Source organism: Anas platyrhynchos, chromosome 5, assembly GCF_047663525.1.
Source record: "Anas platyrhynchos isolate ZD024472 breed Pekin duck chromosome 5, IASCAAS_PekinDuck_T2T, whole genome shotgun sequence".
In the NCBI taxonomy this organism is placed as follows: Eukaryota; Metazoa; Chordata; class Aves; order Anseriformes; family Anatidae; genus Anas; species Anas platyrhynchos.
In genome coordinates, this window is record NC_092591.1 from 66,617,648 (window position 1) to 66,635,884 (window position 18,237).

The 18,237-nt window shown below is 40.5% G+C and overlaps 1 protein-coding gene across 3 annotated transcripts in view; it reads left to right on the forward strand.

Annotated features, from left to right (window-relative positions):
• Positions 1 to 1,409: 1,409 nt before the first annotated feature.
• FAR1 (fatty acyl-CoA reductase 1) overlaps positions 1,410 to 18,237 on the forward strand; it is a 37,517-nt gene continuing 20,689 nt past the window's right edge. Inside the window, exons 1-3 of one of the 3 annotated variants that reach the window (XM_027461318.3) lie at positions 1,410 to 1,567; positions 13,988 to 14,182; positions 17,299 to 17,474. In XM_027461318.3, coding sequence (XP_027317119.1) covers positions 13,994 to 14,182; positions 17,299 to 17,474 — 365 coding nt within the window. In that variant the 5' untranslated portion in view covers positions 1,410 to 1,567; positions 13,988 to 13,993. Of the gene's footprint in view, positions 1,568 to 1,742; positions 1,876 to 2,031; positions 2,107 to 13,987; positions 14,183 to 17,298; positions 17,475 to 18,237 lie in introns of those variants that run through there. The other 2 variants (XM_027461319.3, XM_072039452.1) reach the window with 2 other exon arrangements.

Below are 18,237 nucleotides of genomic sequence, written 5' to 3' on the forward strand. Positions count from 1 at the left end.
GAAAGTTTAAAACCCCACCATTTCCTAGCTGTTATCAAATGAGAAAATGAGACTGGACAAAATATACTGCTTTTCCCTTGTTGAAATACCACTAATATCTGCCCATTTACTTCCAACCTTCCAACTCCTGTAATACACACATTTTAAAAAGTGACTTCTGAAAAAATGCACCCGAATTGAACCACTGTAATAATTTGTTTGTGCCCAATAGGATGTGGACTTTTTTTTTTTTTTTTTTTTTAATAATCTTTCTAAAGAGTAGGTATGCACTGGAAGTAACTTTGCAACTGTATCTCTGAGCTGCTCCACCATACAGGGGAATCTGAAATGCCTATTTCACACAGGCATTCATTCCTATAGTCAGAAAGGCTACAATATGTCAAGATTTCACCAGAACAAGAAGGTGAAACATCCGTGCCATAATAGCTAAAAATTACTATAGTGAAGCAGTAAAATCTTTTAGCAGGATCATGAGAGATTTGAACTAAGATCTTTGCACTGCCTGAGTTCCCTGGTTCTCCTGTGTAGCAGATGATTGTATAATGCTTCAGCTTCGATAAGCAGGTATTACCTGAGGAATAACGTCTTTGAAAAACTGCCCACTAGATGTTCTGATATCCAGCGTTGTATGATTCTAAGCAGTCTGTTAAGAGATTAAGGTTTTCATATCCAGAGCATGGTTTAACTGCTCTGTAATAAATAAATCACGAGAGACTCATCTAACAATGAGGAAAATGTAAACTGAATAGCTGCTAATTACACGAGCACACCTCCCATTCTCATGGCCTGGATCAGGCAGAAACTGTTCCGAAAAAGTAACATGCAGTTGCACAAGCAAAGTCAATGTTTACGGCAGCTCTCATGTAATAATTTATATGCACTGTAATACCGGTTGGGCAAGCTCATATTGGGTATTTCCTAACTTTTGAACACTTGATGTATTTTTTTTTAAATCTGATGCACGTCCACCTGTGCAATGCGTAGTTGTGAAATGAATGGCGTACGGTGGCAGGGGATGGCACAACGGCAACGTACGGCCCGGCGGTATTTGGTAACAACCGTGGGGCAATGTAGCACAATAGCTGTTGTAGCGGAGGCGCGATGTGTACGGGCAATAGGCCGGTAATCAGAGCCAGGCACAGGGTCCAGGGGCGTTTGGCTGCCTGGTTTCTCAAGCGTCAGTTCAGCCAGTGACGGCCGAAGCCGGCCCGGCGCCTCCCTGCTCCAGCCCGCAGCCATTTCGCAGCGCCGCGCGCTTCGCGGAGGGGCGCGGGGCGAGCGGCGCAGGCCTCGGGCCCGCCTCACGGAGCCGGCGTGGCGGGGGCCGCCCGGGGGCGCTGGGTGCGGCTCCCGCCCGGCCGCCAACCCCCGGCGTCCTCGTCCCTCGGAGCGACGGGGCCAGGAGCCAATGGGCGGGCGCGAGCCGCGCGCGCAACGGCCAACGGGAGCGGCTCTTTTAGGGCCGCTGCGTGGGGCCGCTCAGAGCGCCGGGGAGCGGTGGCCAGCGCCGGGGCACGCGTCCGGGAAGCAGCGCAGGGGGCTCGGCGGGGGGCGCCGCCCGCAGCAGGTAGCGGCCGTTGCGGAGGGGCGGGGGCCGCTCCTGCGAGGCGAGGCAGTGGGGGGGAGTCGGCCGCTGCCGTCGTGCGCTTCCGGGGGCTGGCGGCGGCGGCGGCGGGGGGGGGGGGGGGGGGGGGGAGTCCTGAAGGACAGCGCGGGGCTCCGCTGCGGGCCGGGGAGCTCGGCTCGGTGCGTGTGCAAGGGGCGGGGTCCCGGCCTGCTGCCGCCGCGCTCTCGCGTGGGCGAGGCCTGCGGCCGCCGCTCCACCTGCAGGCGGGCCCGGTCCCAGCATCGCGGCCCGGCGGTTCCCCCTTCTCGGTAACGTCGCCGGGGGTGGCCGTGCGGGGGAAGGGAAACGGCCTCGTGCCGCGAACGGCAGCGCCGTTCGATAGGAGATCAGAAGTCGCGGCGGCCCCTGACCGGTGGGGGAGCCTGGGAGGGCCTCGGGGCCCGCGTGGGGCCGGGGAGTGGGACTGATGGGGGGCCAGCTGCAGCGGCACGCGGACTGGTAGCAGGCTTGGAATTGAAGCCAGCCTGAGTCCCAGGGAGGTAGAAACCTTTAATTTCACTTAACCTATTTCACAGCTCTAGCAACTGGAAGCTTTTAATATTTTAATAACCGTTTTAATAGTAATTAAAACAGAATTGGAGCGCTTAGGAGTTCTACTGGCTAGGGCATCTGTTTGTACAAGCAAGCTCTAAATGCCTCTGCCCTCGTCTCCTCCAATTTGTGATATCTTGTCTACACCTCATAACTGAGGTACCAATGCTTTAACAACTTGCAGGTGATGTATTAGGAGTATATTTCTAAGATTTCATATCTTAGTTTTTTTCTATTCTGTTCTTGTACTATCTACCCAAATATAAATCACTTAAAAAAAAATGCACTTTCCCAGCCCAAAAACTCTGGATCTTAAAGATAGGCTGTCTAGTCCTGCAACAGCTAGAACAAACTGAAAAAGCAATATGCAAATGCAGGTCTGTAACTTTCTACTGCGGGTACTGGGTTTAGTTACCTTATGCAGGACTGCAGGTCTAATGAAGCTTTACTAGAGACAATAGTTTCAACAGTAAATGCACCATATGCAGTTGTTTTGCATTTTGTGTGACTGATTAATTTAGAGGTGTATATTTGCTAAATACCCCTTTCCTTCCAATAATTACGATGGTACAAACTATCTTAATTCTCCCTAGGAACTGGTATTGAAAACTAAGTTAGGAATGAGGCATAACTGTGACTGGTAACAGTAAATGTTTTTTCTTCATCCAGTACTTGGTGTTCCTCAGATTTATTTATTTATTTATTTATTTTTTGCAAGTTTACAGGATGTCTGCTGGCTAGGTGTGAGTAGAGAGCATCACTAAGTGTCAGTTCTCTAGTGTGTTTCCTGACAATACCTTTAAAAGTTGGAGTAACACATATCTTGAAATACATGTACTAACATATTTCCTGGAAATGGAGGAGATAGAAGTGTCTATCCATAGAACCTCTTGGCTCCTGACAGGCTCAACTAATGCTTCATCTGAAGCTACCGAGTGCTAGAGAACACACTAGATGTAGTCAAAAGCTTAGCTGTATCATTGCAGGGAGGTCAGGTTTGGCTAGCTTCTCACCTGAAAGAACGTGTTAGGTTTTTTTGTGTGTGTGTCCCAAAATATTCAATGTCTGAGGAAGGTTTGTGTTTGGTAAAGCATGCCTCTTGTCTGTAGGAAGCGGAGCAGCTTTGGAACTTTAAAATGCAAACAAACCTTTTGAAAAGCAACTAGTAGCATCAAAACTTGAACTTTGCTACTTTGGTACTCTGTGGATGGATGGATGGTTTATCTCATGTAGTACTTTAATGGCTGAGTATGGTTAGTGCTATCATGTACATCCATACTGTTTCTCCCAGTTGCTAATTTTGAGCCTTGCAGCAATCTGGCTGTAATGTAGTCCTCCAGTGAGGTTTTATTTAGCCTCAACACTTTAAAAGTGTAGAAGTTGCAAGCAGTCCTAGCAAGCACTGTCTTTCTGAATCAAATCGATACTCTTTTTTTCCTTCTTATCTTTCTGAGTAGGTCCAACATGGGGTTTCTTGTGAGGCTTTCTTTTATAAAACTTCCTCCTCGCCTTTGAGCTTTTCTGAAATCCTTACAAAGAATGTGACTCTATTTGAGTGCCCTATTGTGTTTTTCCTTAGGGTGTGGTTAGAAAGACTGTGTCTACTAGGTCTTGGTAAGCAGCCTTTGGTGTTACCTATACACAAACTACATCATGCCAACCTTTCTGTGTCTTTACTTAGCTTGATGTTTGTAAATTTGTAGGAATTCCTGTGCAAAATAGGTGTAATGGATAGATCTAAGTAACATATGGAGCCCATATCAACTACATAGTCAATAACAGCTGCAGAATTGGAATAAAATCTCAATTCTTCTGAGAACATGAACAGGGGCTCTGTATGCCATTTAATTGGTGTTCACTTGTGTTTGTCTTATGAACAGGACAGGTAGGCAGTATGTCAGTAGCGTTTGCTTTAACTATGTATGTGTGTGAGCTATTTTTTCAAGACACACAAACTGCGGAAAAAGGTCTTTTAATTTTCTGATAGGGTTTTATTCTACAAGTTTTGAGAAAAGGCAAAGTAAACTTTTTTTTTTTTTAATAAATATATGATTAGGCTTCAGATACAACCTACCAGAATGATTGTCAATGAATGGGTTTTTAGGTTCTAGAAGTATTCTTAGGCACATCTGCAGGAAAGTGTTGGGAAAAGAAGCAATCTTCATTGATTTGCACTGGAAAGCCATTGAATTACTTCATGTTGAAATGTTACACTGCTTGATGGCAATATACTTGTATGAAAAACTTTGAAAATGGCTTGTTTAATGTTAAAGAATTAAATTCATGGCTACGGAGGACTTTGCTCTAAGTTTAATGGATGTAATTTCTGGAAGTCTTAACTTGCCTTTTTCTTTACAGCTGTTCTACAACTTGCTCATCAGCAATGAGTTTGTTTGTTAGGTGTGTCCTTTACTACAAAGGCATTAGAAGCCAGGGTTTGGTGAAACATCAAGGGCATTTGAGGATTTTCTTGTGGAAATGTAGGGAATTAGTACTAAACATTCAGATGTACCTGTCAAATGAGGAATTACGGTATTTTTGTACCTTTAAATCTCTCTTAAAATACCTGAAACTATTTCAGTTGGGAAAACTCAGAGGATCACAAAGACTAACTGGTAAGGATTTCCTTTTAAATTGTAGAAATAATGGAAGGAGCCTGGAAGTGGTGATTCCTAGGACTTCAGATCCATTGTATAATGTCTGGTAAAATGTGACTCACACCTTTGCATTCCATGATAAATGTGTAACTTTAAAGGAAGGATAAGAAGGCTTTTTTAGATAAAACATTCTGACTGCAAAGTCTGTGTTAATAAAATTAACCACACAGTTCAAGGAAATACTGCTAAAAGAGTAGCTCAAATGGCTTATTTTGGCCTTCTGATATTTTGAACGGCATGTCACAGAGGATGCAGTTTGAGCTGTTGTCTCTGTCCTGGCTGATCAGCATGAGGAACGTGAATCTGGGTTTTAATTAAAACTTCTGTCTTTGTCTCTTAGCTATGAAACTAGATGTACCGGTGAACCCGTTTCTGTTGTTGTTGCTTTGGTTTTGTTTCTTCCTTCTCTCTTCTCACTTTTTCTTTTCTAAACTATTTCAAAGAATCTTCCATGCCACTGCAAAATGACAGTTATCACAATAACAACTGGAACAATAATCCTGCTTTCAGGATTATTCAGGCTTTTCCTAGTGGATACATGGACCAGTTCTCAGAATACTCTTGTATGAAGTTTTAATTGATGCCTTCAGCTTGTTTTCTTAATGCAATGAATAAACATTGAGCCATCTTGCAGCTTCAGCATTTTCAGTGGTAGGCAACTGTGAGACAGTGTTACTTTGTCCATCAATGTTGCAGGCAGTTCCTCAGGCAGGTTTTAATCTTCTAGGGTTAGCAGTAGAGCTGTGATTTATGCAACTATCTTGATACACGGTAAGACTTTCTTATAATACTTTCATAACCAAAAGTGCAACCAAGACATCTAATGTTGATTTCTAATTAACTTAAATCAAACAGGACCATAGGCCCAGATTGTTTTGTGAATCTTGATTGAAGCCTGGCTCTTGCTTCCTAAAACATGTTTGCAAGTTCTTGTGGTGTAAGTCTTGAGCACAGTTGCATGTGAACTGGAGATGAAATACAATAAATGTTTTTTCTCTTACGAGATGTGCTTTATTGTAATAGTGTTTTGCTTTGTTTTCTGGGCTGATTTATGCCTTTGCCTTCTGTTCAACTTGGAGAAATCAGGTTAATTGTGTCAAAAGATATTTTCTTTCAACATGTGCTTGAAGACCAAGTTCAAACAGTAAGGAGTTTAGAAAAAACATCAGGTTACAAATGTGACTTCCTATAAAGGAGTAGTAAAAGCCTTTTACTTAATTGAATTAAACTAGCTCTTAAAAGGACTTTTATTTTAATTCCTTTTCAGTGCCCTTACTGCAAAGGAAGTGTAATTACAGCAGAGCATGGGTCTCTCCAGTACTCTTTGAAACATGATGCTTACTAGATGACAAGAGCCATTTCCAGGTTAACTGGTATGGAATCCCTGGATAGAGGCATAAGTGAATGCAAACTTGTAGTAAGATCAGAATTACGGGTGAAAGGTGTGCAAACATGCACATAGGAATTAGTTGTATAACTAACTACATGCATCAAATTTGTGTAATAATGAAGTTCTGCTGAGATTAACTTCCTCTAATCTTTCTGTCTTACTGCAGGGAAGGTAAAGACCCCATGACTTAAGGCACAGCTCTGGTTTTCAAGAGTCTTGTTTTCACAAGAATGTTTTTGTACTGCAAATCAAATAATTTGTGGGTTGGGTTGAAAGGGAAACTGTTTACTTCAAATTCTGCTAATAAATTATAGGGTTAGTTGGTTCGAGTTCATGTCTTACAAAAGTAGTTGAGTACTTTTTTTTTTTTTTTTTTTTTTTTGGTCAGGGTCTTAAAGGAGTTCACGGAACTACTGCTTCTGATATAAATCCAGATTTCTGTATCAGAATGCAGTGGTGTAGTTAAGTAGTTCATATGCAGCATTACTTAAGCCTAAACTAAAGCAGTTTAATAATGCTTTTTAACTTGAATGTATGCACTGAAAAGGATAGTATTTTACCCATGAGGAGAATAACTTGTGGAGTGTGTAGTCCAGGAAGAACTTCTAGTATCCAATGTATTCTTATGGGCAAGAGGATTTTTTTAAAAATCAAGCTCACTTGATTTGTGGGCATACATCTATATGCTTAGTCATGTAAACTTTGGCCTCACTATATTAATTGCTCTAACTGGCGTCTTGTTTCATTACTTAAATCATTTAAAATAGACAAATATCTTCATTGGTAGCAGGTTGGTCTGCGAACAAATTCAAGATTGAAGAATATAGCTAGTTTGAAGTATTTTTTTATTCACAAAATCTCTAATATAACCAGTGAGTGTCAGCCACATGTTTGCTGTGTATAGCTTTGGGGAAGCATGAGACCCTTACTGTCTAGCATAATGCCCAGCTTAAATGAAAGACCAGCTAGTTAATATTAAATTAGCGAACCTGTTTTGATAGCTCTTCAAAATGTAGTTCTAATTAGCTTCTAGACCTGGCAATATGTTTTCCAGCTCCTGGAAACATAAATTTTCTTGGCAGGTTTATCCTGCAGTGGACTGTGGCTTACAGCTAGTAAAGAAAATCTCCTTGCAGAGAGGAGATAAGAATTTTAATAATAGTCTAAAAAATGGATAAATGTCTTTATCTAGTTGTGGGAAGAATCCCAAATCTTCCACATGACTGTCAAGTTTGGAATAGATAGGTTTTGAGGTTAACTTACACCAAAATCAGTTTGAAATGGTGGAACAGTATTTTCTATTGTAGTCTCTACTCGTCTTCCAAAACATATCTTTCACAGATAAAGTTTCTCAATGGATATAACCTTGGACCTTGAAGGCAAACAAACTGTCCTTCTTTGGTGATATTTTGAGTAGGTATTGCCCAAATAGGGCAGATCACTGACCCCTGTGGTTGTTGAAAATGTGGACATTTTGCTGATAGCATTCATTGATTTATGTTTGTGGAAACAGGGCTCCAGGTGAAATGAGACATGATATGACCCAAGCTTGTCTTTCTGGCAGTAACTTTGTTTAGATGAGTGAAATATTACTTCCTTTGCTGCCTGAATCTGTCCAAAATCTATCCTAGATTTTATTCTGGATTGCACTAGTGTTCTTCCAATATGACAGTTGAAGCCCTACATGACAGGCTTTACCTTCTGTAACAATTTATCTGTGATGTGTATGCATGTGTGTACAATTCTTGAAAGTACTTGTTGCATTCAGATTTGACGTCTAGGTGGACTACATCCCTTGAATACAGAGAAATGTTTCTTCCACCTTATCAGTAGACCTTATCTTTAGACCTTTTTCTGTTGCACTGCTGCTAGGACTAGGTTCAAGCTGTTAGGGAAAGGGGGAAGTGAGTTCATCAGGCTCTGTTTTGTAGAACTTTGGTTTGTTGCTGATCTGTGAGAGGTTGGGATATGGACACTTTCTGTTTCCTGTGACTGCATAATCTCAGTATGATTGAATTGGGAAGGAGCGTGTTGCTGAACTAATGCTCGTCAGTGATAATTTAGAAAACAGGCCATTTATTCTCAAGGACATTGGTGCATACTCCTAGTTGCTGGATTTAGCATTTAAACATTTGCTGGAACTGCAACAGGCTTTCTTGGCAATTAAAAGACAAATTTTTAGGCATCTTAATTTGTGTTTGGAAAATCTGAGAATTGTTCTTTCTCATCTAAAGACAGACTTGTCCTTGTTTCGAGAGCCATAGAGACCTCTGTTTGAAGCAATGAGTTATATATTGCAGCAGTAGCTCTGAAGGCAAACAGAGCTGCCATTGTTTGTTCCATAATAGCTCTTGCCCAGCCTCAGACAGGAGAATTATTATTTTTTTACAAGATGGCTAGGATCTGGGAGGTGGCTTGTATGCTTGTTTTTCTGAAGTGCTTAGAAGCCCTTGATGTCTTAAAGTACAGCACCCACCCAATGAACGGTATCTTCCAAGTGTCACCATTGGATTAGCCCTCAGCCTGTGGATTTGGAAGTACGCTAGTATCAGTTTTTCTGTAGCAGTTTAACAGAAGCTTCCTCTTCCAAAGTCAATTTATCCCCATAAATCATCTGGTAACATTGATCATCCATGTTCTATACCAAGAGCTCTTAAGAGTAGTCTTACTAAGCCTTGCATCTTTTAGATTGTTTCCCCCCTAACTGTTATTTGCTCAAAAAGTAGCCACATTATAGGAATTCAGGCTCTCCAAAGTGTGCATTAGACAGTGTTGTATTTAGTAGAACTACCTGTCGCCATGTGAAGGAGCTATTAATAAGTCATTGGATAACTGGTGAAAATATGTATTGCTGGTTAATAGATGCAATTCAGCTGTTGCAAGCATGCAACAAATTGTACTCTAAAACTAGATTAAAAGATTGCAGACATTTGAACCTTAAATGCTAAATTTGATTCTGCTTTATTGTCTTGCAAGGTATGTATCCTTCCTGGACCTACTTCAGCCTGTTCTGTATTAAAAGTCAAACTAAACTTACTCTGGGAAATACCAATTTCTTAACTATTTTTTTTTTTTTAAAAAGCATAGGTATCATGTAGTTCTTCAGTAATCTGCTTTCATAGAATCATAGACTGGCTTCTTGTTACTCTTTGTATCCCTTGCCAAGTTTAGTTCTGTCAGTGCCTTGGCACTTTCCTGATCCCATCCCTGCAAATCCGGACATCATTTCTGCACTCATTCCAGGGCGTGTGGCCATTTCCTTCTTTTTGAAGTATTTTTCTTTCCTTCCTGTCTTTTCCTTCTGTGCATTTCCTTCTTTTGCTGAATTTTGACCAGCAGATCCTTATTCAACCATGCTGGTTTCCTACCTTCCCTGCTTGATTTATTACATGTGGAAATAGAGAGCTCTTGCACTCCAGGGAAAATATCCTTAAAGAGTTGCCAGCTGCAATCAGATCCTCTGTTCCTAATGACCATGTCCCATGGGATCTCATCCGCTAATTCTTTGAGCAGCTGCAAGGTGGTTGTTCTGAAGGTCATGTTCCTGATTTTGCTCTTAGCCATGCCCATATCCCTCAAGATCACAAACTCAGCCAGAGTGTGGTCACTGCAACTTAGGCTTCTTCCAATCTTAACCTCTTATTGAGCTCTTCTGCACTGGTGAGCACCAGGTCCAGTAATGCTTCTCCTCTGGTTGGTTTGTCTAATACCTGGGTGAGGAAGTTGTCCTCAGTGAACTTGAGGAGTCTCCCAGATGGCTTGCTTCCTGCCACGTGGCTTTTCCAGCAAACATCCAGATAGTTGCAATCCCCCAGGAGGATGAGAGCCTGAGTGTGATCCTTCCTGTAGCTGGAGCAAGAAGTCTCATCAACAGGCTCCTCTTGATCGGGCAGCCTGTAAGTAGAGCCCAACCACGAGAGGTCCTTTTTTGGTCTGGTCCTTAATTTTTACCCACAGGCTCTTAACCTGCTCTTGGCTGTTCATTACAGGGAACTCTTCACAATCTATCCTGAGTTGGAAGGGACCCATAAGGATCATCAAGTCTAACTCATGGCACCGCACAGGTCTGCCCAAAAGTTTAGACCATGTGACTAAGGGCACAGTCCAAATGCTGCTTAAATTCAGACAGGCTTGGTGCAGTGACTAATTTGTTGGGGAGCCTGTTCCAGTGTGCAACCACCCTCTCGGTGAAGAACCTCTTCCTGATGTCCAGCCTAAATCTCCCCTGCCTCAGCTTAACACCATTCCCACGGGTCCTATCACTGGTGATTACAGAGAATAGGTCACCTGCTTCCCCACTCACCCTTGCGAGGAAGTTGTGGACCGTGATGAGGTGCCCCCTCAGCCTCCTCTTCTCCAGGCTGAACAAGCCCAGTGCCCTCAGCCGCTCCTCATACATCTTCTCCTCTAGGCCCTTCACCATCTTCATCACCCTATCCATTTCTTAACATAGAGGGCAACACCCCCACCCTTCCTTCCCTGCCTGTCTCTCCTGTAAAGCTTGTAGCCCTTTGTTCCAATGTTCTAGTTGTGTGATTTGTCCCACCACATTTCTGTGATAGCAATTAAATCCTAGTTTTCTAATTGTACCATGGCTTTCAGCATGGGAAACAAGCAAGAGGAGCTGGATGTGTTGGTGTAGAGGCATGTCAGCTGGGCTATGGGCCACATCACCTTTTTAGAGGAGTCCTTCCTAATTCTTATGATTCACAGGTGTTTCCCAACACCTTTAAACAGCTTAAGCAAAAAGAACATTAAAAAGTAACACAACTAATGTATAATACCTGTAAGGAAAAGCCTCTTCTGAATTTGAAGTTAGGAGTTGCCAGCAATACTGTGCTAACTGGTGTGTTTTGATTTCTCAGAGAAGGCAGGGAAGGGTGGGTGGAGGATGGGACTGTTCTTTCCCTTTCCTGCAGTTGAGATGACTCCCTTTTCTTTTTGATAGGGCTTAGCATAGGCTGCTGCTTTATTAGTTCTTCTTCATTCACTTCCAGATTCTGTGGGTGCTCTTTTATCCTTAATTCAACTGTAGTGCTTCCAGGCAATTCATTCAGAATCCCAGTGTTTATTGCTGTAACTTTGACAGCAATGCATGCTTATGAAAAGGTAAATATCTTTTGTAGTCAGAAACTTCCGGAGGAATAAAGCAGGAGAAGACAGTGTGGAAAACTGCTGTTAATAAAGACTACCAAAGACTGTAATTGTTGGAGAACAGGATAAAGGGAGATGGTATTGAGACTTTTTCAATAATAGTACAAAAAAAATACGATTTTTTGGAAATAGTGCAGTTAAGAATACTTAAAAACAAACAAACAAAACAGCAAATGTAGGTGTTCCTGTCTCTTAAGAGTGGGTATATGAATATTTATGCACATTTGTGTTTTTTTTTCCTAGTGAATAAATTTCTTCATATGTAATCATAGCTGGATAATGTATAGGTTTGGTGCTCTGTAAAAGTTTGAGGAGAATAGTACTGATATTTTGGATCTGATACCAGCCCAATACTCATAGGAACATAGAAATAACCGAGGCAGGAAATTTTAATGATTATTCTGGCTTTTAGTTTTCTTTATCCCACATTACCCTGAATTTTGTCAGATTTTTCAGCTAGCCAGCTGAAAGTTGGACCATAGCAGCACACTTATTTCAATACCAGTAGTATTACTTTTTTCAGTTCTTTTACAAAACAGACATTGAACTGTAGCCTGTGTGCTGGGGCTTGCAGTGAAGTTCCTACACTTACTTAAAGATTGTCTCTGGCCATGCAAACAGGTTAGCAAACTGGGGATATGGCATTGTGTTCGAAGTAATACTAAACTTCTCTTAAAGGAAGGGCAGATGAAATAATGGTGCGATATGCTGTGACCAGTAGAAAATAGCAGTACTTGTTCAGTTCTGAACCTGCTACTGTATCTCACTATTACGTTATTGCAATTCAGCAATAATTGCAGGAGCTGTTCTCCTTAACAAAGGGAGTTGAACAGAGTGTTGGCACATGGGACAACAAAGCACAAGACTTTGTATCCAAATTCCTGATACTGAAGCTCTTTCAGGTGATAACTCATTTCTGGCAAGTAACCACTTAGAGCACATTCAGAAGTGTTGTCATGGTATGAGCACATGAAAAGCACAACACAAGGTCTCTAATATAAAAGGTACCTGACATGTAGAAAATATTCCAAAACTATATGTATACTTTTTTTCCGGGCAGAAATGCAAATTAAGCCTGCAGTTCTTTATTCCGAACATACAGCATCTCATGTATATTCCATGATAAGTTCCTCCTTGCAATACCCTGCAAAAAAAAAAAAAAAGCAACAAGAAAACACTTTAGCAGTTGCATTCCTGTATTCTTGAGTGTTAGGTGAAAAAAGGCTATCATCCTCTTCGGGTATTCAGAACTGAAATTCTTCTTTGCTTAAGAAACAGTCTCCCACGTTGTTTAGGGGGACATTGTTCTTAAACCATGTTTTTTTATGCAGTCTGTCCATTTTTGTAGTGTTCCATAGATCTGCTATGGGGGACCACAGATATTCTTTACAGAATTGTAGAATTGCTTGGAAGGGACCTAAAAGGTCATCTAGTTTCAACCCTCCTGCCATGGGCAAGGCTGCCACCCACTAGATCAGGTTGCCCAGGGCCTCATCCAGCCCGGTCTTGAACACTTCTCTGGGCAACCTGTTCCAGTGCCTCACCACTATAATTACTATTACTATAGTAATTCTACTATATCAGCTTGTTATTTTTTATGACAGTCTAATTAGGTTAATATACCATTATGGAACTATAGCCATGTTCTGTGGTCTTGTACAGTAGCAGTAAGTTGTTTTAAGGTTCTGGTGAAGACATTAGTGTATTGGACTGCACAGAATGGGCTGAAGTTGGCCCGAGGCACAGTTTGAATTCTAAAGGTCATTAAGGTCATGTGAGAGAGAGCATTATATTTATCCTTAGCAGTTGTTCCAGTTTCTGGTATCTAGAATTAGATAGGGTCCCCAAGCAGTTGCTGGGAGAGAAATAAGAATTTTATAGTAACTGAAGCGAAAGAAAAGCCTACAACACATGTTACTCAAATTTAGCACAGAGGTCAATTCCTTTCGCTTTGCTTCATTAGAAGGCATATTTAAATCTTCATTCTGTGTAAGAATTCTAATACTTTTTTTGGATAAGTTTTCAATTGATGAAAAGACTAGAACCTTGTATCATCTGTGGAAATGTGTTTTTTGTAATCAGTAGGAAACAACAGATCTCACGCCAAGCAACTAACAATCAGCTACCTTCTCTGTGACATAGCACCCTTTGTAGAAAGGTTCAGCCTAATACTGACAGGGGACTTGGCTCACTCAGGCAAAAATGCCAGGGCCAGTGTCAACATATTTGAAGTATCTACTTGTGATTATATTTCAATTATATGACCTTTTGTTTACATGGAATAGCCACTTAGTCTTAAAGGACCATGCGCACAGATAAGTAGCTCAATTTTTAGTCTATTTTTAAATGAGATGGATGTCCAATTCCTTAAAGAAACTATTGAGACAGTTTACAATAAGATCTGGAATGACTGTGCTGACCCTGTAGGACTCTTCAGACTGTCATGGGGGGGGGGTGGGGGTGGAAGACATTAGGCACCAGTTATAGGTTTAAAAAAAAAAAGTCAGGTAAAAGTTTCTTTCAGGTATGAAGTTCAGTGTTTGCGTCTGTGCAGTTTATGTATCTTCGGCAAATCTGAGCTCCTAGAGGTTTCATTAATATATTTTTGCTTCTTTAACTTCTCTTAAGGTCATAATGGTTTCCATACCTGAATACTATGAAGGAAAGAATGTCCTCCTGACAGGAGCTACAGGTTTCATGGGAAAAGTGCTTTTGGAAAAGCTGCTCAGATCTTGTCCTAAAGTACAAGCAGTGTATGTATTGGTAAGACACAAATCGGGGCAGACACCTGAAGCACGAATACAGGAAATAACCAGTTGTAAGGTATGTATCATGTACTCACAAAGTGCATTTTTGTCATTTTGTATCTTGTTCATAATGAAATGGAAACAACTTTGGTTTGCCTAAAGCAAAATAGTTACTTTTTTTGTTCTAGCAGAAATCCTAAACCTAGGTTCTTACAGTGTTTGTGACAGTTTTCCAAACTGTTATTCTAGAACAAGTGCAGTTAAGAAAAATTATTCTGTATTTAATTTAGAAGGAGGGTGTTCAGCTGTGATGTAGGATTGAGAAGTCAAATACCTGAGTTAAAACTTGTTAAGAGAACATGTAATCAAGTGCAAAAGGTATTGTGGACTGGGATTTCTAAGACTAGATTAAGACCCTTCTTTGGAGGGTTTCAGGTCGCTTTTTCTCCATGTGCCTTATTTTCTTTTCTGTAAGATGAGGTTTAGTGCTTCGCTTCTCTTGAACGTGCTGTTGGATCTACTGGTATGCAAGGAGATATGTTTTCAACAGGGTGTTTAAATAGCTTAAACTGCATCTGTATTGCCCCTCTCCAATATGGTGTATCCCATTTATAATGGAGTGATCTCTAGCATAAACTTTGGTAAAACAGGGTTTGTTTATTCCTATTCATGCCTTCCTCTATTATGGGATGGCAGGGTTGGCAGTTTAATATTTCAGGCTTAGGAAATGTGTTCAGATGCAGTATGGTTTGTTCAAAGTGTGTGCTTAGAGGGTGCTTAAAGGGTCTTGGTAAGAGTATGACTGCACTTAGGGCATGAGAAGGTAAGTTATTTAAAGCAGGACTCTGAATTTTCTTACATGTCTGACTGGTTAAGATTATAGCGGATGAGAAGATAGCTTTGTCATAAACTCTTCTCAATAACCTTGTCAAAACTCTAGCTCGTTACCCAAAAGCATCTGCTTGCAGTTCAGTACCATGTTACAAAATGCAGCAGAATGAGCTACAGTGGTGTTCTGTCTTAAAATCCAGTTTCAAATTCTGTACATGGAGTCATCACTTTTTATTCTCCAAAACAAAATTTCAAACTAAACTCCAAAAGGAGAAAGCTTCTCAGTCCGTCCTTTGTATACACTATTAGCCAAGTAAACCTGGATAGTATTCAGGCAGAGGGGACAGTAGTGTTGGTCTGGGCTGACTTAAGCTTCGCTGAAGTTTAAGCCCCTGTATGTAGCTTTTGGGAAGCTCATGTCTTGTAAGAGGATTTTACATTTCAGTCCAAATCTTCTGCTTATAGCCTATAGTGACTTGTGCTCAGTTAGAACAATCTGTGTTCTTTTTAAGCTGGGTGAGCATTTATTGCTGGAACAAGTTCAGATCTGATGTCCTGTTTTAAAAAAAAGTGCTTGAGGTAGTCCTATATTTTAGTCCCTAGAGAAGAGTGTAAGTGGATGCTGTTCCCCAACTATCTACAGGGATAGCTAAAACCAGATGTTTGTTCTGTCATTATCTCATGGTTAGGCAAAATAGGTTTGAAAGTGTATAGATTAACTAGGATGCCTCCAAAGGACACTGAACACTTTTAATGGGACCTGTTGTCTTAATTTGTCTTTTGCAAGGGCCCTGCCGTTAATTTTTTTCGATTTAGATGGGCCCATTAATTGGTTCTACAGATGCTTGGGCATTCTTTCTTGAAGAATCTAGTCTAAATGAGTGAATGCAATAGTGAAGATGAACTGATCTGCAAATAGCCCAAAAAATTGAGGTTTCTGTTTCCATTGGGCTTCAGATATCTAATTCTTATGTAAACACAACAACTTGTCATGTGTTGCATGTACTCTAGCTGTTTGTTCTTACTTCCCTTTTGTACTGGTATTAGTGCTAGTATGAGTAATGTGATAAGGATGTATGGCTATGGATGTGAAAAGGAGAACATACAGATTAAAAAAGCCATACTGTTTCTGTGTGTTTTAAATGTTTATCAGTGAGACTGCTTTCTATTATAATTCATGTCACACATCTTAGTATGGTTAAAGGGCAGTGGTTTCAGTATGCTAGAGTCAGGCAACATTGTTCCAAGTAAAAATATAACAAATTTATTTAAAAATGACAAAAGGCTTCCAACCCTTAAGTAAGCACTGTTTGCTGTAACATGTGAATTAAGAATCACAGGCTTTAAATGCTGCCTTGGCAACTTTGTCCTTTAAGGTGAAATTTCATACTTGGGAGATCAGTCCAAGACTGGTAGCACTGGATATGATCCATACTCTCACTGCAGTATTACCACTATAAAATACTGGCACGTGTGCAATTAAGAAGGGTTAGCTCTGGTTTAAAAAGGGAAAAAAAAGGTGTTTTATTTCAGTCCCATAGTATTTTGCTCAGGAAAACTTGCATGTTGATTACCAGTGTGTTAAGCTGCGTGATTAGAATCCACTTAATTAAGAGGGTGTATGATGAATGCAGTTAACACAGTTGTGGGTGAAGTTTTCTTAAATGGGTAAGATTTGCTTAGATGTTCTAATGCAGCAAGCAGCCTTTAACCCTGGCTTTTTCTTTCTTAACTGGCCAGAGAAACAGATGTTTTGTTGAGGTTTTTAATCTGGAAGTTCCCCAGAGCTGGCACAAGTCAATGATTTTCTTAAATGGTTGTGTTTTTTTTTTTTTTTTTCAAGTTTGATGAAAGCTTTCTAAATCTGAGAAACAGAATGACTTGTGCAGGTTTGCAAGAATCTGAATAGACACTATCTACCTTGGAAACTGGCTAAGCTGTCATCTTTCCCCTGTTGAAAGAAAAGATAACGGTATTTAGACTGCTACTGAAAATTGCTTTAATTTTGTGTGTCTAATTGTTTCTTCTGACATTGAGAGATCCTATCTTAAGGATAGGCATGAGCATTAGAAAAATTCTTTATAAGTATACATCAATCTCACTGCTTTTCTGTGCAACGCATGCAATACTTCTGTTTTCACCACTTGGGATAAAATGTATACAAACAACATCACTGAGTGTGTTCACGGTAAGTCAGTAACGTATTGTAGGACACCTAAAACACTATCTTACCACTACTGATCTTGAGAAATAAGGCAATATAGTTATATATGGCCAGAAAATGTCTTTTATCTCCAATTATAAAATGTGCCTTTTATCTTCACTGGGTATTAGTTTGAATTCTTAATCCTGTTTTGACAGCTCTTTGACAGGTTGAGAGAGGAGCAGCCTGACTTCAAAGAAAAAATAATAGTAATTACAAGTGAACTTACACAGCCTGAACTGGACCTTAGTAGCCCGATCAAACAAAAACTTATAGACTGCATTAATATTATATTTCACTGTGCTGCTACAGTCAGATTCAATGAAACACTAAGGTGAGTTTAAAATACTGTACCTTCTAGTTCAGTAAGCTGATGGTATTCAGAGGGAAGGAGTAATTCAGGTGTCTGCAAAATCTTGCAAATATTCAGGCTGTCTGACTACTAATCTCATTTTGTTCTTGTGTGTCTGGTCAATTCAATGATTCCCCATCAGGTATTAACCTTTTCTCCCTACCTAAAACTTGCTATTGGGTGTTCATTTGCTTTTCATAGAAACACAGAAGATACATTATTTAAACCTGCTTTGCCAGCAGTTAGAATACACTATTTGACATGGAAAAAAAAATCACATCTTGAAAAAGCTTTAGGCAAAAAGACATCTATTCTTGGTGCTTAGAAGCAAAATAAATGACTTCTGTACTGTTATAGGCCCCTTAGTGTTTTTTACTAAATTTCTGTACCTGAATTTTAAAGCCCTTTTTGAAGGGAAGCTGTTGAGAGAGATTTGAATATGTTGTTTTTCCAAGTCTTCCTAACCTCATGTGTTGCTCTGATTTCTGGGATGGCTGAAGAAGCTATAAATAATCTGTAGCTGTATGTACTGTGCTCACTACTGATATCAGAGCTTTTTTGTGTAAGAGAACACAAACTTTTCCTTTAGCTCCCCTTGTTAGCAAGTATATGTGTTTAGAGAATGAGTTTCCCAAAACTGGGATGGGGGTGGAAACTCTAGTACTTGTTTTCTTTACTTGATGAACAAACAGTGAATTCAATGTTGCTCAGCCTTCAGAAAGTCCACCAGTAAGAAGAATGCAAG